General features: G+C 40.8%; 1 protein-coding gene across 4 annotated transcripts in view; it reads right to left on the bottom strand.

The window, feature by feature from the left end:
* Window positions 1–206: 206 nt before the first annotated feature.
* RAMP3 (receptor activity modifying protein 3) overlaps window positions 207–18,362 on the bottom strand; it is a 143,913-nt gene continuing 125,757 nt past the window's right edge. For all 4 annotated transcript variants that reach the window (XM_084618755.1, XM_084618753.1, XM_084618754.1 and 1 more), the window contains one exon: window positions 207–4,020. In XM_084618755.1, coding sequence (XP_084474881.1) covers window positions 3,765–4,020 — 256 coding nt within the window. In that variant the 3' untranslated portion in view covers window positions 207–3,764. The remainder of the gene's footprint in view (window positions 4,021–18,362) is intronic.

The raw sequence follows: 18,362 nt of genomic DNA on the forward strand, positions 1-18,362 counted from the left end.
TGGGGTCTCGGCCGCTGGCCCTGCACAGCCCGCTGCCGGTCTGGGGCTCTGGGTGCCGGCCCATTGCCAGCTGGGATCCCGGCCACAGGCCCCGCTCAGCCCGCTGTCGGCCTAGGTGAACGGAACCCCAGACCAGCAGCGCGCTGAGCGGGCCGGCGGCGTAAGATCAGCATTTTAATTTAATTTTAAATGAAGCTTCTGAAACATTTTGAAAACCTCGTTTATTTTACAATACGACAATAGTTTAGTTATATAATATAGAGACTTATAGAGAGAGACCTTCTAAAAAACGTTAAAATGGATTACTGGCACGCAAAACCTTAAATTAAAGTGAATAAATGAAGACGCGGCACACCACTTCTGAAAGGTTGCCAGCCCCTGCAGTAGAGCGTGATAAAACTGTACTGCTGCAAATATAAAAGGTTACTGCCAATTAATTACACTACTCTGTGTTGTGCTCAGCTATTCTTGTTAAACAACTGATGCAATAGAAAAGATGCCACCAAATGGACTCAATTCTAAAAGCTCTCCCTGCATTCAGCTGCCGTTGATTTTTTTTTTTAAATTTATGTCAATCTGGCACCTATTGTACCCATGACCCTGATTGCTGCAGTATGTGAGCACCTGACAGTCTTTAATTATTTATCCTCACTTTACCCCTGTGAGGTAGGGAAATGCTATTATGGCCATTTTGCAGAGAACTAGGATACCTACCATCTATTAAAATCATGAGGGTTGGTACCAAGCTGCTTTTGAAAATCCCACTAAGGGCTAGATGCACAAAAGGATTTAGGGGCCTAATTGCCACTTTTAGAGGCCTACATCCCAGAATCAGACCCTGCCGGGATTCACAAAACCCCCCATTCAACAGCCACAGAACCCTGCAGGTGCCTAAGCTTACTCAGCACCTACATGTTTGCAGTTCCCTAAGCATCTGTGTCTGCCTCTTCATACCAGGGTCGAAGAGGTACTACTTGTCTTTTCAAAACTGCTTAGCAAGGACGCTATTCCTCCTCTGGTATTAGCGCTGTCTTCTGATTTTTCTTCTCGGTGTGTTCCCCTGTGTGAACTCTACTCCAATTCTAAACAGGATTTTTGGACTGTGAGTTTGTTTGGGTTTTTTAGTCTGTCCATTTTCCTCTGAGATTCTGTTGTAATATAAAATTAATTTGCAACTATCAAAAATAGCCTTGGACCCAGAAAAGGGTTGCTTGGCACAGGACCCAGGAAGCTCTAAACAGAAGTGGAAGAGAGATTTTTTTTTTTTTTTATGACTTGCCCCAAATCACTTGTAGAGTCAGGGTGAGAACTCAGGCATCCTGACTGTTTCCTTCACTAACCATGGCCCACATTCTCCCTCCCCAGCTTAATGTAAGAGAAGTCAAAAGATTTACGTATCTCAGTTGCTTCTTATTAATATAATGGAGTTGCTAGAGGCTGGACAGCTTGCTCTCTGCTTCTCTGGGGGCTAGAAGTGCTTCAGCAGGCTCTTGGCAGTCTTGCCTTGGATGGACTGACTGCCAATGGCATTTCCCACTTGTTTCTTTAGATGCTCTCACTTCTTGTCAACAATAGTGGAAGGTCCTAATCTGTTTGCAAGAGATCTTGAGCAGGATTATATCAGGTTTCACATCCAGGGCAAACTGATATTTCTGTGTCTGCAAAATTGTCTTTTTTGAGCATTATTAGCTGTGAAGCAAAAATCCGTCTTTTTTTTTTTTATACTCTTTTCCTACCTCTCTGATAGGATGGTACCAATTCTGTTTCATTTCAAATGATATAATCTAGGGCATAATTTTCAAAAATGCCTAAGGGACTTGGTCACTTTTTTGAAAGTTTTAGCCCTAAACTATGGGGAAAATGTGAAACAAAACAAATGAAGATAATCAAATGGAATCATTTGAAGTTCATTTAAAGATAATTTTTGGTTTAAAAGCATAATAGTTCTCCTCTGGGGAGGCGTAATCCAAACACAACATACTTTCACCATCATGTAGTTTCCAAGGCCAGTCTAGGTTATGCACAATGACAATAACATACCAGGCTCCTTAATAGCTGTTTCTTATCTTTATGTTAAATATAATAAATGTTTAATGCATATCACTTTTCTTCTTCAAACATTTTACAAATATTAACTTCTTAGCATCAAAGAAGAGAATGAATCAGCATCTATTACAATATACATAGGAAATATCTGACCTAACCAGTCATTCCTACCAATATAAGTAATCCAATAGGAATGCAAACATATCTGCATTATGTTAAAATATTGGGAAAGAATGTGAAAACCAAGATATATAGCTATAGATACTGTAACTTTCCACATATATGCAATTTTCATATAGGGAGCACTTCTGTGTTGAGACCCAGCAACACTTTGTTCACATGGACCCGCATCCCAACCATTAGATCAAAATCTTAAAGAAGACTATCTAACTAATACATGTGGAAGACACAGCTAGCTGTACTTTATTTAAGTGTGTGAGGTATGAAAATGTATATTCATGAGCAAAAGATCTTGAACACTTGTAAAAATGAAATATTTGGCTGGGAGGACGCTTCATGTGACAGACAAGAAAAGTTTACCATAGGATCTAAAGTTATTTTATTTGGAGCCTTCTGTATCTAAATATTTCATTACAGAGGAATATGATGAATATAGACTTGTTGAATGGAATCCGTTTCCATTTCTCTGCCCTCTGTCAATTCCAAGCATCATTCAAACTGCCTTGCTGTTAACAACATAAGCTTCCACATTCTGTAAGTGATGAAAAATGAAGTATTCAAACACTGAAAGGCACCTCAATTAACATAGCTTCTTATCTATTTTTATTTACAAGACATCACTTGCACAAAAGATTCAGGGTGAAGTGAAAATGAGGAGCACATAGTGAATACACTCATCAACGTAAGAATAATAATTAAAAAAATAAAATGATGGGTCTGGCATATGACAGTTCCTTCACCAGCCCTTGGTAAATTCATGGTCAACCCATTTCCTCTCATTTTCCACCTCTGGGGAAAAGCCTGCATCCTTCCTGGAGTGTGTTCTCAAGTCAGCAAGCTCTAAGAAGTCATCTTTAAGGACATTTTAAAAACTACTTAACCTAGCACAGTCTCTTCTCCACAAGGATAATCCACTGGCCATATGAATTCTTTCTTACCAAGACAATACTTCCAGTCCTGGATAGTGTGTGGTTTTTATTCACCACCAAGAGTGTCCCTCAGCAACATCCATGTTAAGTTCCTTTGGTGACGAACTTCCATTCGAGTCACAAGGTTCACAAATGAAAACCTAAAGTGTCCAGCAAAAAAAATTTCAAAAGATCCCCATTGTCAATATTACAAATTAATCACTAGTTGTGTATATACACACACACATACTGGAAAACTAAGCTTATTCACAAGCTTTAACTTTGGGTAAGAAACTTTACCTCTGCTGAAGTTAGCAGATTCACTTGCCATCATAAGTCTCCCATTATCCAGAATTAAATGTGAATTCCATTACACATTAGCTGTGATTATCAGTTTTGAGGGGTTGGAAAGTGTCTTTGCATAAGCAACATTGAAAACCTGCAGTACAGAAGCACTGACTTTCGGTAGAGGCAGAACACTTTTCTGAATACAGGACAGTTTCCTCCCGTAGTACCTGACAGGTTAGAACACTGCAGATCTGATATTTCTGATTCTTCTTTTCTTTATGCAAAAGAGAGAGAGAGAGAGAGAGAGAGAGGCATGGGATGAGAAAAGCCAGGAGGCATGTCTTACACTAGAATGTCACTTCTCTTACTGCACCACACCACTAGAGATGTCATGGCAACCATCAGCAATACTGGGATTAAGATCAGAGTTATGAGAATTTCATCCGGTGGATCTTCCCAGGGGACTTTTTCTGATGTACAGTTTGAAAAGAACTGTTTATGAATTCCAATGATGAAGCCCTGTGCGAGTCGGTTTGGCCAAAAGCATCTCGCGGCACTGGCTTCCCGTTCTGTGCAGAGGCTGAAGTTGTCGTAATACCTAGAGAGAGAAGAAAATCGAAATAAGTCTGAATAAAAAATTATTTTGTTTCTCTTCAAAAAAAATTAGTCTGCTGTAATTTGGGGGTTTTTTTAGATATTTCAGATGGGCTGTAAATAGATCTTCTCCCTGGTTTTCTCACCAGATTAAAAAACCTTTTGGAATTCCAGGTTTTTTTGTTCTAAAACATGGTTTATCAAATAGTAATTTTGGACAACATATTGGCATTTGCAATAAAGTGTTTTTGACATTGCCTTTGTATAGGATCTTTGTCTGCCAATCTGTTCAACCTCATGGTGTTTTTCATTTGATTTATATGGGTTTTAGTAGAATTGACAACGGTTATCACGTCTAATGTATATGGTTGTACCTACAGTGTAGATATTTCTGCTGAAGGAAATAAATTGAATCTCTGGGTGTTCAGCACCTTGGAAAAGCAAGCAGTGTGAGACTTGCCAGAGATGACACAGTGAGTCAGATGCAGTGTAGTTGTAGCCACGTTGTTCCCAGGATATCAGAGAGACCACATGCACCTTGCCACAATGAGTCAGAGGCAGAATTGAGAATACTCTATTCCTAACTCCTAGTCCTCTGGTCAGGCTTCTAAAACAGGCTGAATAAAATCCTGGCTCCACTGGAGCCAATGGCAAAGCTCCCAGTGATTTTAATGTGGCCTGTAGTTCATCCTCTCATTCTAACTCATGTAAAATTAGAATGCAGTTCCCTTGGCAGAGGCATCAACAATACCCATAAAAATCTAATGTGGCAACTGCAACAAACTGTGAGTGAATAATAAATAATTCGTGCATCGTCTGTTGTTGGGCAGGAGGCTGAGGCCAAGTGCAGTCCCAGCATGAGATCATGAACCGCTGAATAATAATTTCAGTCCTGCTGTGCATGGATGCAATAATCAGAAAATGGGCAAATAACAATTAAATAAAGCATTCTTTTTTTTTAATCTTAACCTGTCCCACATCAGAGTTAGACTCTAATGCCTGTCTACACCCTTAAGAGAGATCTGCTACACCCAGTAGCACAGAGCACTTAATTTCAGCACTGTAAAGCATACAAAAAGATGCACATAATGTTCAATAGTAACCAAAGTTTGTATTTATGAGTCCAGGCTATGCTAAGAGCAAGGAAACACTAAATTGAATATTTGGAAAGATTGTTGTGATGGGATCGTGAGCCAACGTGATTTGAAAAGGGGTAGCGTGGCCAGAGGTAAGAGGAAATTAAGAAGTTGAATTGTGTCTGGACAGCATATAGAGAGGGGAAGGAAGGAATTATTGTCTGTTGTACTTTGCAATGTTCCCTTCAATGATGTGTGACTTAGTAGAACTATTTCAAAGGGAATGAGAGACTACCTGATGCCTTCAGGGACAGCATGCTGCACTATTGTCGGTGAGCCCCTGCCTCCACCCAGTACATGAGTACAGTAATTGCCTTTGAATGACACATTTCCTGCAATAGGAAAATAACGCCCCTGGGAACTGATGGTGACTCAGTCCCGGGTTGTGCAGTAGTGGAGGTGAACCACTCAGCATTGGGGTCAAGGATTGTACTCCATTGTATAAGGATTGACATTGCCATGTAGGGGCAGAACACTACATGGATAAGGTCTATGGCTACCTTCTTAACGTCACGTGCATAGGAGCAAACAGCAGCTTTGTAAAAAGGCACAAGGCAAAGTCCCTACCCCTTCCCCTTCCTACTGGGGCTGGCACAGTTTCTAAATCACTGCCTGTAGCTTCCGATGCAAACACCAGGTCATTTAAGGGCCAGTGTAAGACCACACCCAGATGCCATGGCACATCACCACTAGCATGAGAGTGTAGGCAGTGGTTCTCAAATTGTGGGTTGGGACACCAAAGTGGGTCACAACCCCATTTTAATGGGGTTGACAGGGCCAGAATTAGACTCGTTGTGGCCCGGGGCTAGCCGAAGCCTGAGGGCTTGAGTCTGGGGCAGCAGGGCTCTGTCCCCCCCCCCACACACACACACACACACACAAAGCAGCAGGGCTCGACCAGGATCATGTAGTAATTTTTGTTGTCGGAAGGGGGTCATGGTGCAATGAAGTTTGAGAACCGCTGAGTAGAGTATACAACCATTTTAAGAAGAAAAAAGGAAGCTTTTGTGATGGTTGAGAGCAGCAGGGCACTAACAGTAAAGAAGTTAAAAATAAAAGACAAATAATATCCTCTAATTATTTTAATAGTGACCTTCTTCAAACATTCCAATAGCTTCCATCCTTTATGTCCTAGACTAAATTAGAATCTAAAGAGGACTAGCTGTATATGGAAGAGACAATCCCAAAGGACTAGAAGAATACAACAACTCAGTTGCTTCCCCTGTCCGACTACGCTTCAGTGCACCTTCTGAACAATAGAATCCCTAATGAAAAATTGTAGATAATTGAATAGGGATGAAACCAATAGGATTCTATAGAAATTTAGTATACTACAGAAATGAAATAGATATCCACGGATAGTAAGGATGCTTCTAGAGAAATTACTCCAAAATCCTGGAGATCATAATAATAATTTTGTATAGTGCTTATATGTAAAAGCACTTAAAAGAGGACAGGATCATTATCCCCATTTTACAAATGAGGAAGTTGAGGCACCATGAGGTTAAGTGACTTGCCTGAGGCCACCCAGCAGGCCAGTAACAGAGCCAGGAATAGAAGCATGGTCTCAGGTCCTTAAAAGTACTAAGGTGATGCTCCACTCAGTGCCCCACTGCCTAGTGGAATCATCAGCCCTGAGTTAGGCCCAGGCTGTTCAGACAATGCATGGGGAGAGTTAGGCACATAAGGAAGGCAGCCTTTGAAGCCAGCAAGCTGAGCTGTGAGCCACCGCAGATAGCAGGGACTGAAAGAGCAAGGAGAGGAATGGGGTGAAGAGAGGGGCTTGGGTGCCAAAGCGTATGTCCACACAGCATTTTGGAGCTCTAAGAATTGTGGTGTAGATCAAGCTCTGCAGACTGGGGCCCTAGAGCCCAAGCTCCAGCCTGAGCTGCAACTCCAAAGTGCTGTCTACCCAGCAGTTTTTAGAGCACTAGCGTGAGCCCCGCTAACCCAAGCCCGTCACTCTGGGCTGGACGCAGCGTAGACATACCCTAAGGGGCCAGCCTAGTGTGCCAGGCTGATGAACCAGAGATAGGTGCTTCTCTCTGCTTGGGATCTTCAGCCACAAACCCTCTCATGGAGCTGGGTGCCTAAGCCAGGTCAGCTGCTTAGTTATTCTATGTCCAAGCAGCCAAAACCATGTCTCTTGCTCTCTGACTCTGGCCCTATGTTTCCCTGTGCTCCCATGTGTATTCTGTGCAGGAGCTGTGCTCCCCAAGCCCCACATATTGATGACCTGCATTCCTCCCTCCTGCCATGAAGTCTGACAGGTATCAGGCTTAGGCAGTTGTAGAGCCCACCTATGGGATCAGGTCCCGTTAGCAGGACTATTGTTCCCCCGCCTAGTCTGAGATTCCACTTTGGGGCTTCCAGGGCTTTGGCTTGAGAAAAGGCTCTGAATTGCTTGTTAGCAGCAGGGCAATCACAGCACTTAGGTGGCTTTACAAATGCCAACAAGTTTAAATTTAGGCACCTTGGGGACTTAGGCACCTATGGAATTAGGCAGCAGCTGAGAGATGGTTTTAAAAATGTCAATGGCAACTTAACGGAGGATTTAGGTTCTTAATAAGGCAGAAAGGTGGCTATATACCTAGAAGGACCGGGGCCCCAAGCCGTATCCATTGGGCTATGCACTGCTTCCTAATAGACAATAGTACTTAATAATAAGGGAGGTGTGCAGGAATGGGTATGTATAGTGAATATAAATAATTCTATAAATCTAAGTACTATATTCCTACCATCAAATTCTACAGGATGGCTTACAAATTCTATAGAAAAGTTATCATTCTTTTATAAGTTCTGTAGGACTTTTTCCACTAGTGTTGGCTGATTTCAGCAAAAATTGACCCACTGCTTTTGTATTTGAAGTCTAATACAGTCCAAAGAAATTGAACTAAACAGCTGCTAAGTTCTCCCAAATAGTAAGATAAAAATAATTAGGTTTGGTATAGTGTGTTCAAAAGACTGAATCCCTAAAAGCCAATCCACACCCACACATGTTATCGTAAGCAGAATTCTGCAGAACATTTACTTAACACCTCATGCCTTAAAATACTAATGTTTTACCTACATTATAACTGCTTTTGCAACACATAGTTGTGAGACTGAAGATAACGAAAAATCTGAACTACCTGAGAACTGTGTCTGTGAGTAATGCTCCATTAACCTAAATACTTGTGTATGCTTTCATGAGAAACTGCATATTTTGTCACATTTGAAATTATTACCAATATATGCTAGCAAACAGCTTTTCACAGCAACAAAAATCGCCAAATTCCTCCTTGGAATAAATTGCAAGTTCTCAAACAGTTGCCATATTCGCAAAACAATTATATTGTTTTCAGAGCACAAATAGCTTTTCTTTTTCTGCACTTGAGGCTTTTCGGAAAACAAAGAATAACACAGATCACAACTGCAATATGGTTAATTTTTTGAAAGACGTGAAAACATGAATTTTCAGTGATTTTTTTTGCCTGTGGTGAAATTTTAATGAATATTCATACATGCAGTCTCAGATTACTGTTTAATTTATATTCACTGGTGCAAAAATGTTCATTTGTCCTGATAAGTGTTCTCTGGAACCTCCATGCGAAGGAATAGAAGATGAGGATGTGTCATGTACAGTACTATGTGTCAAGCCACATCAGACAAATCCACAAATTTGTTTGTTGGAACTACTGAACAAACTAGCAGAGAAATCCAATAATATTCTAGCACACATGCAGCATGCATGCAGTTAGCTAACTCTGTGGAGTCTTCCCATATTTGTGACTATGTTTGACTATACACCTATGAACCTCAGACACTTTGCAAGAAGCGTAAGAAAGTGCTCTGCCTTACCTGAGTAACGTATTTTAAGAAAACTTTCACCATAATGTCACAATCTACCTTATATACAATTAGCTTCATCATTATGTTATGCCCTAAGCTCCCTGAGAGTTCTTTAAATCGAGGCTCTGAAATTGGATAGCAAGGTACATAAACCATGAGCTTATTGATCATATTTCCACTCTGAGTATTCACACATTACAGAATGAATAAACTCCCAAAGTCCTGTCCCAGCATTCTCTGGGTTTACTCTAAGTCTTGGAATGGATTTTCTAGAGACAGTCTCTTCTTTTGTTGTGCTGAAGCCTCTCATGTAGCACTCTTAAATTAACAGAGAAATGAAATCCCTTCTTTGTATTCCTCAGAGTGGACAAGCTTCCTCATTCAGCTAACCTTCAGTTTATATATAAGTAGTACTAGTCTTGTAGAACTTTGGAGTCCTAGTCATGGGCAGGGCCAGCTCTAGGTTTTTTGCCACCCCAAGCAAAAAATTTGCCACCCAAAGCTCCGAGAGCGCAACTGCCCAAGCAAAAAAAAAGGGTGACCAGAATGCCATCCCTGGAATTGTGCCACCCCAAGCATGTGCTTACTTTGCTGGTGCCTAGAGCTGGTCCTGATCATGGGCCACACTAAGCATTACATCCCGAGGGCAATAGGATGAGCTATAATCACCCCAACCATGGCTACCTGCACCTCTAAAAACAGCTGCTTAAAATTCTAGTTACAGCACTGACATCTGTGTACCAATTTTCTTAATTAATCCAAACACTTCATGCCTCTCAACTAACAGTATATGTTAATCAAATACATGAGTCTCCATCCAGAAAACACAGCTCCAACCTAGAAATGTCATCCTCACATAGTCACATAACTAAAAGTGGGTTTCAAATCCGGTAATCAGGTGACATAGTACAGATTTATCCCTGTTGCAACTCTATCTGCTTCAGTGGAATTACATCAGGAATGAATTTGGCCAACCGTGTGCCTTTTCATTTAACGTGAATTCAAACTAGAAATGAATTCAAATTAGAAACACAACTATATAACAAATATCTAGCACAATGTTTTCAACTTGCCTTCAAGAAAAAACTTGTGGTTGTCAGAAGAAAAAAGTTCACATGTTTCAAGCCATTTACCCAATAATAGGAATTGCTAAACCAGTCTGAAAAAAATAACAGCTTCCCTTCAAAACAATATTCAGATAAAAGTCTTAATTTTTATTCTTTCATTTTTGCACATCCCTGCCAGAACTAGAACCAGAAGTGCTGAAATAATAATAATTATAAATATCGTACCATGAGAAAGGCTGGTCTTATGTTATTTCCACTGTAGTGGAAGCAGGAAATACCAAAAAAACTCACAAGAAAGCTTCTTCTTGTGTGATTCCTAGCCAAATGTTGCAGAATTAAAGGGTGTGAATAGTTTAGATAAACTTTAAATTAAGGATCCAACCTTTCAGTTGATTATCTCCTTAGGTTTCCCCATCACGACACAAGGAAAGTTTAATTTTCTGTTTTACAATTCCACAGCTATATTGGACAAAGCAGATACTGTAAAGATGTGGAACGTTTCTCTACTTCTTTCATATGAACATTTAACCAAGTGAACTTCTGACTGCATCTCACCCTCCTTCACTTAAATACCATCAAAGATAAAGTGATTTCCTTTGGCCAAAAGGAGCAACCTCATGCACAAATCCAGATCACCTGCTGCAGGAACTTGGGCAAGTCACTTCCCTGCCTGTGCCTCAGTTTCCCCATCTGTAAAACAAGGATAATAATACTGACCTCCTTTTAAAAGCACTTTGAGCACTAACATTAAAAAGTGCTATATAAGAAGTGAGGTATTATTATTAGACTGTACTTCCCTAATTGAATCATATCTTCCGTTATGTATCATGGACACAGAATTCAGCCAGAAGAAAATAAAACTGCACAAAGCACAGGGAAGGAAATTAACATGAAAGTGAAAAACAGCCAGGTTAATGAGACAATCATACAGTATAGTTGACTGTTACTATATTAAATTATGGATGACATTATGACAGATTTACACACTCGGGTCTGAAAACCAAAAATACACTTGGTCTCCTTTCGAGATACTTACACCTGAACAGACTGCTAGAGAATGAAAAGTGGTTGACTAAACCTAACTGAGAATTTTAATATACAAAATTTAGTACCAAACTGTTGTCAGATACCTAAAGATATAGGGGAATATGTAGATATAAAGAGCAGCTCTTCATTTATGCAACATCTCTGATACCAAGTGCCCAATGTCTATTGAACAACAGAAGCGCCTGTATTCAGCAAAGGGTAGAATCAGGAAGAAAAATGTTTGATACCAGTTAAGTATCATGATATAAAAGATAATTTAGCAGTAGAGAGATTGCATTAAAACATCAGCATTTACTAGCCACTGGATTTTGCATTCAAACCTGCCTGAGCTGTATCCTGGTGATTATCACTATTAAACACCACCTGTCAAATAGGGATCACATGTTTAGATTTGGACTAGGTCAGAGGAGATTCAGAATATTTACTAGGGCCAGTGGTATGTCATGTGGTTGTGGGAGGTCACTGATTCCATGATTTATCAGGTTTTTGACCCAAAAAACCCTCCAAAAAACACATTGCAGGATCTAATTCTCACCTCCTTACACAGTGGTGAAAATCAGGAGTAAATAAACTAGAAGTAAAAGGTATTGCATCAGTGTAAACAGATGCAGGCCCCAATCCTGCAAACACTTAAGTATGTGCATAGTTATGCACAAACGGTCCCATGAGAGTTATCACCACCATCAGATGGTAATGAATGATTGGGGCTAGCAGTGTGACTTGGTAAATGATATGAAAAGAAGTGAGTAGGTCATGAAAAAGGGGAAATTACAGGTTGTATTATTTGAATCAAAATGTTCCTTTTTGCCTAATAAAAAATGTTTAAAAACCATTTAATAACCTTTCAACATTGTAAACCATTTAAAGCCCATCACAATGGCATGTCTTGTTTTGATAGATCATGCTGTACATACTTATATCACAGCATTTGATCAGTCTTTGGGCATCCCTGACATCAGTGGGATTCCTGAGGTCAATAAAGTTACACACCTCCTTCAGTGTTTTCATGTGGCAGGGCCCCAATCCTGCCAGGAAGATCAGAATCTGGCCCACAGAAGATTATTTGGCTTAAGAGCCATGTCTACAGAGCTGCTGCCCTTGCAGTTGAGGCAGAGAAGCGGTATGTATTGGACGAGCCGCCACCACTCTATCCCCAGCAGAATTGGCAAGACTGAGTTATTTTGGGTACAAAATTGAATTCCGTGATGCCCGGAGATTGATAATACCTTGCAAATAACAATGTTTATTAAAAGAGTGTACCAGTTTTAAGTGGTTTAAACTTTTAGAGGCTATTAAAGTGACTGAACAGTTTATCGAAAGAAAGGCTATTTTGATTTAAATGAGACTGCTCATAAATTCACCTTCTTTTATATAAATTCATTACAATTGCCTTTTTCTCCCCTGAAGAACTCTCCCTCTCTTTTTCCTATCACTTACGCTGACAGACCACTAGCCCCAGTCATTACCATCAGATATATGGCTATTCACTGACCTGTGTGAAATGAGTTGGTTGTCTCGGGTAAGTTCCTATAGTAGTAGACACAGGGGTGCTGGAACAATTTTTATAGTATGGATGCTGAGAGCCATTCAACGAAACTGTAAACCCTGTATATAATGGAATTCACTTCAAGCTAGGGACACTTCAAGCTAGGCAGCACCCCCAGCAGTCCTCATTCCAGCACCTATGGGCACATGTCTACATCACAATTGTAACTAATTAGCACTCTGGTTGGTAGTTGTAGTAGAGAACACCAGAGGTGGAATGGAAGACTGACCTGTCCTTTCCACACAAAATATGGTTCCTGTAGGTGAGGCGCACTGCTCAGGCAGCTTGGGAGTTTACACTACAGGTATGTTTTCATTACAGCCACGACAGTGCCGCAGTTGTGCCGCTGAACCATAGACACTTCATGCACTGACAGAAGGTTTTTTCCCATTGCTGGAGCTAGTCACCTCTCTGAGAGGCTAGGCCAATGGAAGAATTTTTCCGGCCTAGCTGCATCTACAATGGGGGCTACATCAACCTAACTAGGGCACTGGGGTAAGAAATTTTTCACAGCTCGGTCAATTGAATTAAGTGTAGACCAAGGCTACCTCTGCATGTGCTACACTATAGATATACTCTTGGCCATCTGTCATTTTGGGGCCAGATTATGGCCGGACCCTTTGTGGGTGTGTAAACCCCGTCTGCACCCTTGAATTCCCCTGAATACAGGTCTGTTCCTGGCTAGCACCCTGACTGGCACTTGCCTTCCAAATTAGGGCAGGGATAAACTGGATGGCTACTGAGGAGTAAGCAAGCTGCATCAACCTAAGGAGTGATACAGGAGCAATAGTGGCCAGGACTTTCCAGTAACTTATGCCCAGGCCACCTCTCTGTGGCACTGCAGTTCCATACCACCCACCACTCAGTCCCATACTTTCATGGCACAGTGTAGCCCTTGGTGACGTAACATTATTTCTTTCCAACAAAATGTACAAAGAAAAGAACGTACAAAAATACTTGTGATGGCCTGGAATGCTAAGCATAGCTAGTCAGTCCCATCCCCTTGCCTTCCAAATCAAGGGCTTGCTTTGTTTCTTGGAGCCAAGTCAGGGGTTATAACATTGCAGTGCTACAGGTGCACTCCTCTTCCTTTCTTTATGACGAGACTGGCTGTGACAAAGTGGGGATTTTCCCTCGTTATGTTGTATGTGAGCCTATGTGAGTCTTACCGTTTGACATGAATGCTGTGTGTGCCTCCGTTTCCCTGTGTATTGCACCAATGTCTAGGTAGTGGAAATAAGCATGTGTGACCTTTGTGGGGGTTGCTCCAGCTGTCTGCATGGATGCTATAGCCACCCCTTCATAACCTGAGACCCATGAGGGGGATGCGACCAGGTGACTCTTGGCCTGGGAAGTGAGACAAAGGCCAGAGGAGGAGCAACAGGCAGGGCAGGGGCCAGGCAGCTGAAAGCAAGTCAGGCTCAGCTGGCTTGAGGTTCAGGGGCTCCCCTCCCCCAAAGATGGACTTGGCTGAAAGACACTGATTTCTGTGGTAACAAATTCTGTCCTACATTATGTTCCTGTAGACTAATAAATCTTCTGTTTTACCAGCTGGCTGAGAGTCACATCTGACTGCAGAGTTGGGAGGCAGAGTCCTCTGGCTTCCCCAGGAGCCCTGCCCAGGCGGACTCGCTGCGGGAAGCACACAGTGTGGAAGGGGATGCTGAATGCTCTGAGGTCAGACCCAGGAAGGTCGAAGCTGTGTAAGCTTCTTGCCTTGGAAACAGTATGCTCAAAGAGAGGAGACTCCCCCAGAGACCTGACTGGCTTTGTAGGCAGTATTTCCAGAGCATCGCACGATGACTCCATGACACTCCCTCAAAAGCTTCAGAGGCAATATCTTGATCTAGTTTGAAGCTATTATTTTCTAAATTATTATGCAAACTATTTCTTTATCACAAGATACAAAGCTTTCTCATGAATTCTGCAGGGGCACAAATAATCCAAAGCAAGGGAGTGGGTTGAGCTACTTCATAAAAAAGAATCTGGGATTAGTTTTTAGGAGAAAAAATGCATCAAGAAAGATATATATAAAAATATACTGTTTAAAGGCACACACTAGTCAATGAAAGAATTTGGAAAGCTTTATACCCTTCTCCCTAATTATGCCATAACCTGATGGGGAAAATGAAGACTTTTTTTAAAAACTATAAATTAAGATCTGTGGCCTTGGGAAGCCAGATGATGGGGGTTTTTTCTAGTTTATTTAAATTAAAAATACTTCCTGATATTTGAAAACATTAATTTTAGGATACACAGAGGTTCACTGAACACACTATTTGTATTAGAAATGTCCATGATAAGACAAATATCTCCCTAATTTATTTTATATATTACCCATGATATGTCAGGCTTCTAAACTACACCTATTTCAAAATTAAAATAGTGGCAATGCGTATCTTTCAACAAACAAGGAGACATATATATCCTGTCTTGGAAAGTTCTAGAACAAATAGTTGTGTCCAGTTCACCTCTATGTATCCTAAAATTAATATTTTCAAAGATCAGGAAGTATTTTTAATTTAAATAAGCAGAAAAAAATCGTCTGGCTTCCCAGGGCAATTGAATCTTAATTTATAGAGAAAAACTACTTTCATTGACAAGTGGGTGCCTTGAATCAGTATATTTTTACATATTTCTTTATAGTTACTTTATGTAACAGTGCTCCTGGTCAAGTTATCTGTGGGGACCAGAGCCATGACACCTTGATCTAAAATCAGCATCTTGAACTGCTTGAGCTAAAGGCCCAGAACCATGAGTTTAGAGACATCTGCAGATTCATAAATCTGTATACGTGGTCCTGCCACGAGAGGGAAATAAGAGCCACACTGTGTCAACATGGGTTACTCGTGTGGCTGATTAAACATAAACACTATAGATGTCTTTCACTGCTAAAACAGGGTAAATAAAAATTTCCCTGCAACAAGACATTTCAGCTTCCACATGCCCTATGCCAACATAAGGAAAAGACAGGGTTTGTCTGATGTTAGTTTTAAGTCATGACTTCTCGGGAATCAATGCTTTAAATACAGCAGAATTAAATCGTAATTTGCTTGTAGACCACCTGTGTTCACTTTCAAACCACAGCCTTTTGAAAGTTCAGCTGAAACACCATTTTTGATGACAGAGCAGCCACTAGTCAACCCTTAGTTGAGATTGCAATTAAATTTCTGTTTCAAGCCTATTTAAAGTTCTGAGGCATACTAACGCTGTTTGTTTGTTTTTAACCAAGATCATTTGTAATCATATATACTCTGGCACACAGCAGCCACCCCGCTATTTGAATTTAGAAAGAACTTAACATGTAAGACTGAAAATAGGTTTAAGGACTGCATTTGGTACTATTTAACAAAGTCTGTTCTGGTCCTTTACGGGCCACTATTACGGTAATACTAACATTTGACAGAGCACAGAAAATATGGCACTGAGAGGAGAGATGTTACTCAGCTGAATGTTGAAAGAAAGCAGAGTCATTTAAAACAGACTAAAGTTTGAGAATAGAAAAAGAGTTCAAATTCCTGAACCTTGACCAGAAAATTTCATAGAAAATGTGAGGACGGCTGAGAAGGGAAGGAGAGAGGCAGAGGGAAGGACGAGGATTAATAAGAACTAAATTAAATTAAAAATACGTTAGCCAATCAGAATGGCAGCGATTCTGTTCCTTTTTCTTGGAGCCCCCCTGCAGATGGATTGCTTGGGGGTTGTTTGTTGGGGTTGTTTGTTTAAATTGTGTACCACACAATGCTTGCATAAGCTGCATGATTGGCAACCCTAAATAATGGAGTCCCCCATTTATGTACAGAACAGCATGGGCAGTGGCCCTACAAACTTGCCCCCCACACTGCCCACTTCTATTCCCCAACTCTAACCCTGATGTAACACTTCTAGGGATAGGGATGGTTCAAATTCCGTGGCTTATTCAATTTATCCTCTCTGCTGAGGCTGCTATTGTGGCAGGGCCTCTGTGATTGTCTATTGGGAACTGAATGCAAACACCAAACTACTTTTGTACAGGCCATTTCTGTCTGTTCTAGTCACCCCCTTGCCTACCCACCAAAATCTAAACCTTCCTGAATGTAGATCATTCACTCAGAGAACCAGAAGCACACTCATCTGTATTCGCCTAAGACACAGACACTTATTTTTGGACCATCTTTTATAACAAAATATATCTTACACACATACAATATCTCTCAGCCTGAAGAATCCCAAAGCCCTATGTACATACTATATATATGCACACATGCACATACATTAAGGCTTGAGCTACACTTAAACATTAAATTGACATAAAAACTTTGGTGAGGGGGTATGAAAAAACACATCCTTGACCCGTATAGACACAGCTATGTCAATGGAAGAATGCTTCCATCAATGTAGCTACCATTGAGATTGCGTTTACACTATGGGGTTATGTGGGTATAGCTTCGCCAATGTAGCTAAGCCTGTGTAGTCTCCATAGTGTAGGCATACTCATAAGCCTCACAAATGTGATGGGAACATCCATGTGGTAAAGTACAAATGTGATAAACTACTGACTCTGTGACTGCGTGATACATTTATCATATACCATCTCACCAGCTCTCTGCCTATTAATTTATTTCCCTGGACAAAATTGGGATATGTAGACTCCACCACAGACTCCCTGTGTGATGTGGGTTCCCCCACAGACTTAATAGGCAAATCACTTAACGTCAGATGCTTAAATGTATTTTAGGGACTGAATATGCAGATAAGCAGATGCAAAAGCACCTAAGTGCCTAACTACCACTGAAATTTATGAGAGACACCTACGTGCTTCAGAAAATCCCATTAGGCGCCTATCTGCATCTTTAGTCACCTAAATACCTTAGAAAATCTGGCCCCAAATCTCTTTGTGCCACAGTTCCCCATCTGTAAAATAGGGATAATACTTCCCTACCCCTACCAAAGGGGTATAGTGAACATAAACCCATTAAAGGCTGTGTGGTACTCAAATACTGCAGTGTTGGGGGTCATATAAGTACCCAAGGCAAATAGTTGAATTTTACTTGACTGTACCTGGAAAAACTCTTTTATACTATGCTCGTCATTCATAGATTCCAAGGCCAGAAGGGACCATTGTGATTTTCTCATCTGACCTCCTTTATAGCACAGGTCATAGAATTTCCCAAAAATAATTCATAAAGCATATTCTTTAGTAAAACATTCACTCTTGATTTAAAAATTGCCACTGATGGAGACTCCACCATGACCCTTGTAAATTGTTCCAATGGTTAATTACTCACTCTTGAGAGCGTATGCCTGACTTCCAGTCTGAATTTGTCTAGCATCAACTTCCAGCCATTGGATTGTTATTCCTTTCTCTGCTAGACTGAAGAGCCCAATACTAAATATTTGTTACCCGTGTAGGTACCTTGAGACTGCAGTCAAGTCATCGCTTAACCTTCTCTTTGTTAAACTAAATAGATAGATTTAAGGAGCTCAATCAGTATAAGGCACGTTTTCTAATCCTTTAATTGTTCTTGTGGCGGCTGTTCTCTGAACCCGCTCCAATTTATCATTGTGGGATCTGATTGCTTTACCAATGTTGTAAGTAAGCATACAACAAAGGATCTCTCTTCTCACAACTCCCCCTGCTGTGCTGCACAAGCTACAGGTAACAGGTTAAGCATGAAAACATGTAAGGCTGTCAAGTACAGAAAACAAAGAAAGCCCTATCTCCTACAACTTTTGCTAT

The sequence above is a fragment of the Lepidochelys olivacea genome (assembly GCF_965140295.1).
Source record: "Lepidochelys olivacea isolate rLepOli2 genome assembly, chromosome: 2".
In the NCBI taxonomy this organism is placed as follows: domain Eukaryota; kingdom Metazoa; phylum Chordata; order Testudines; family Cheloniidae; genus Lepidochelys; species Lepidochelys olivacea.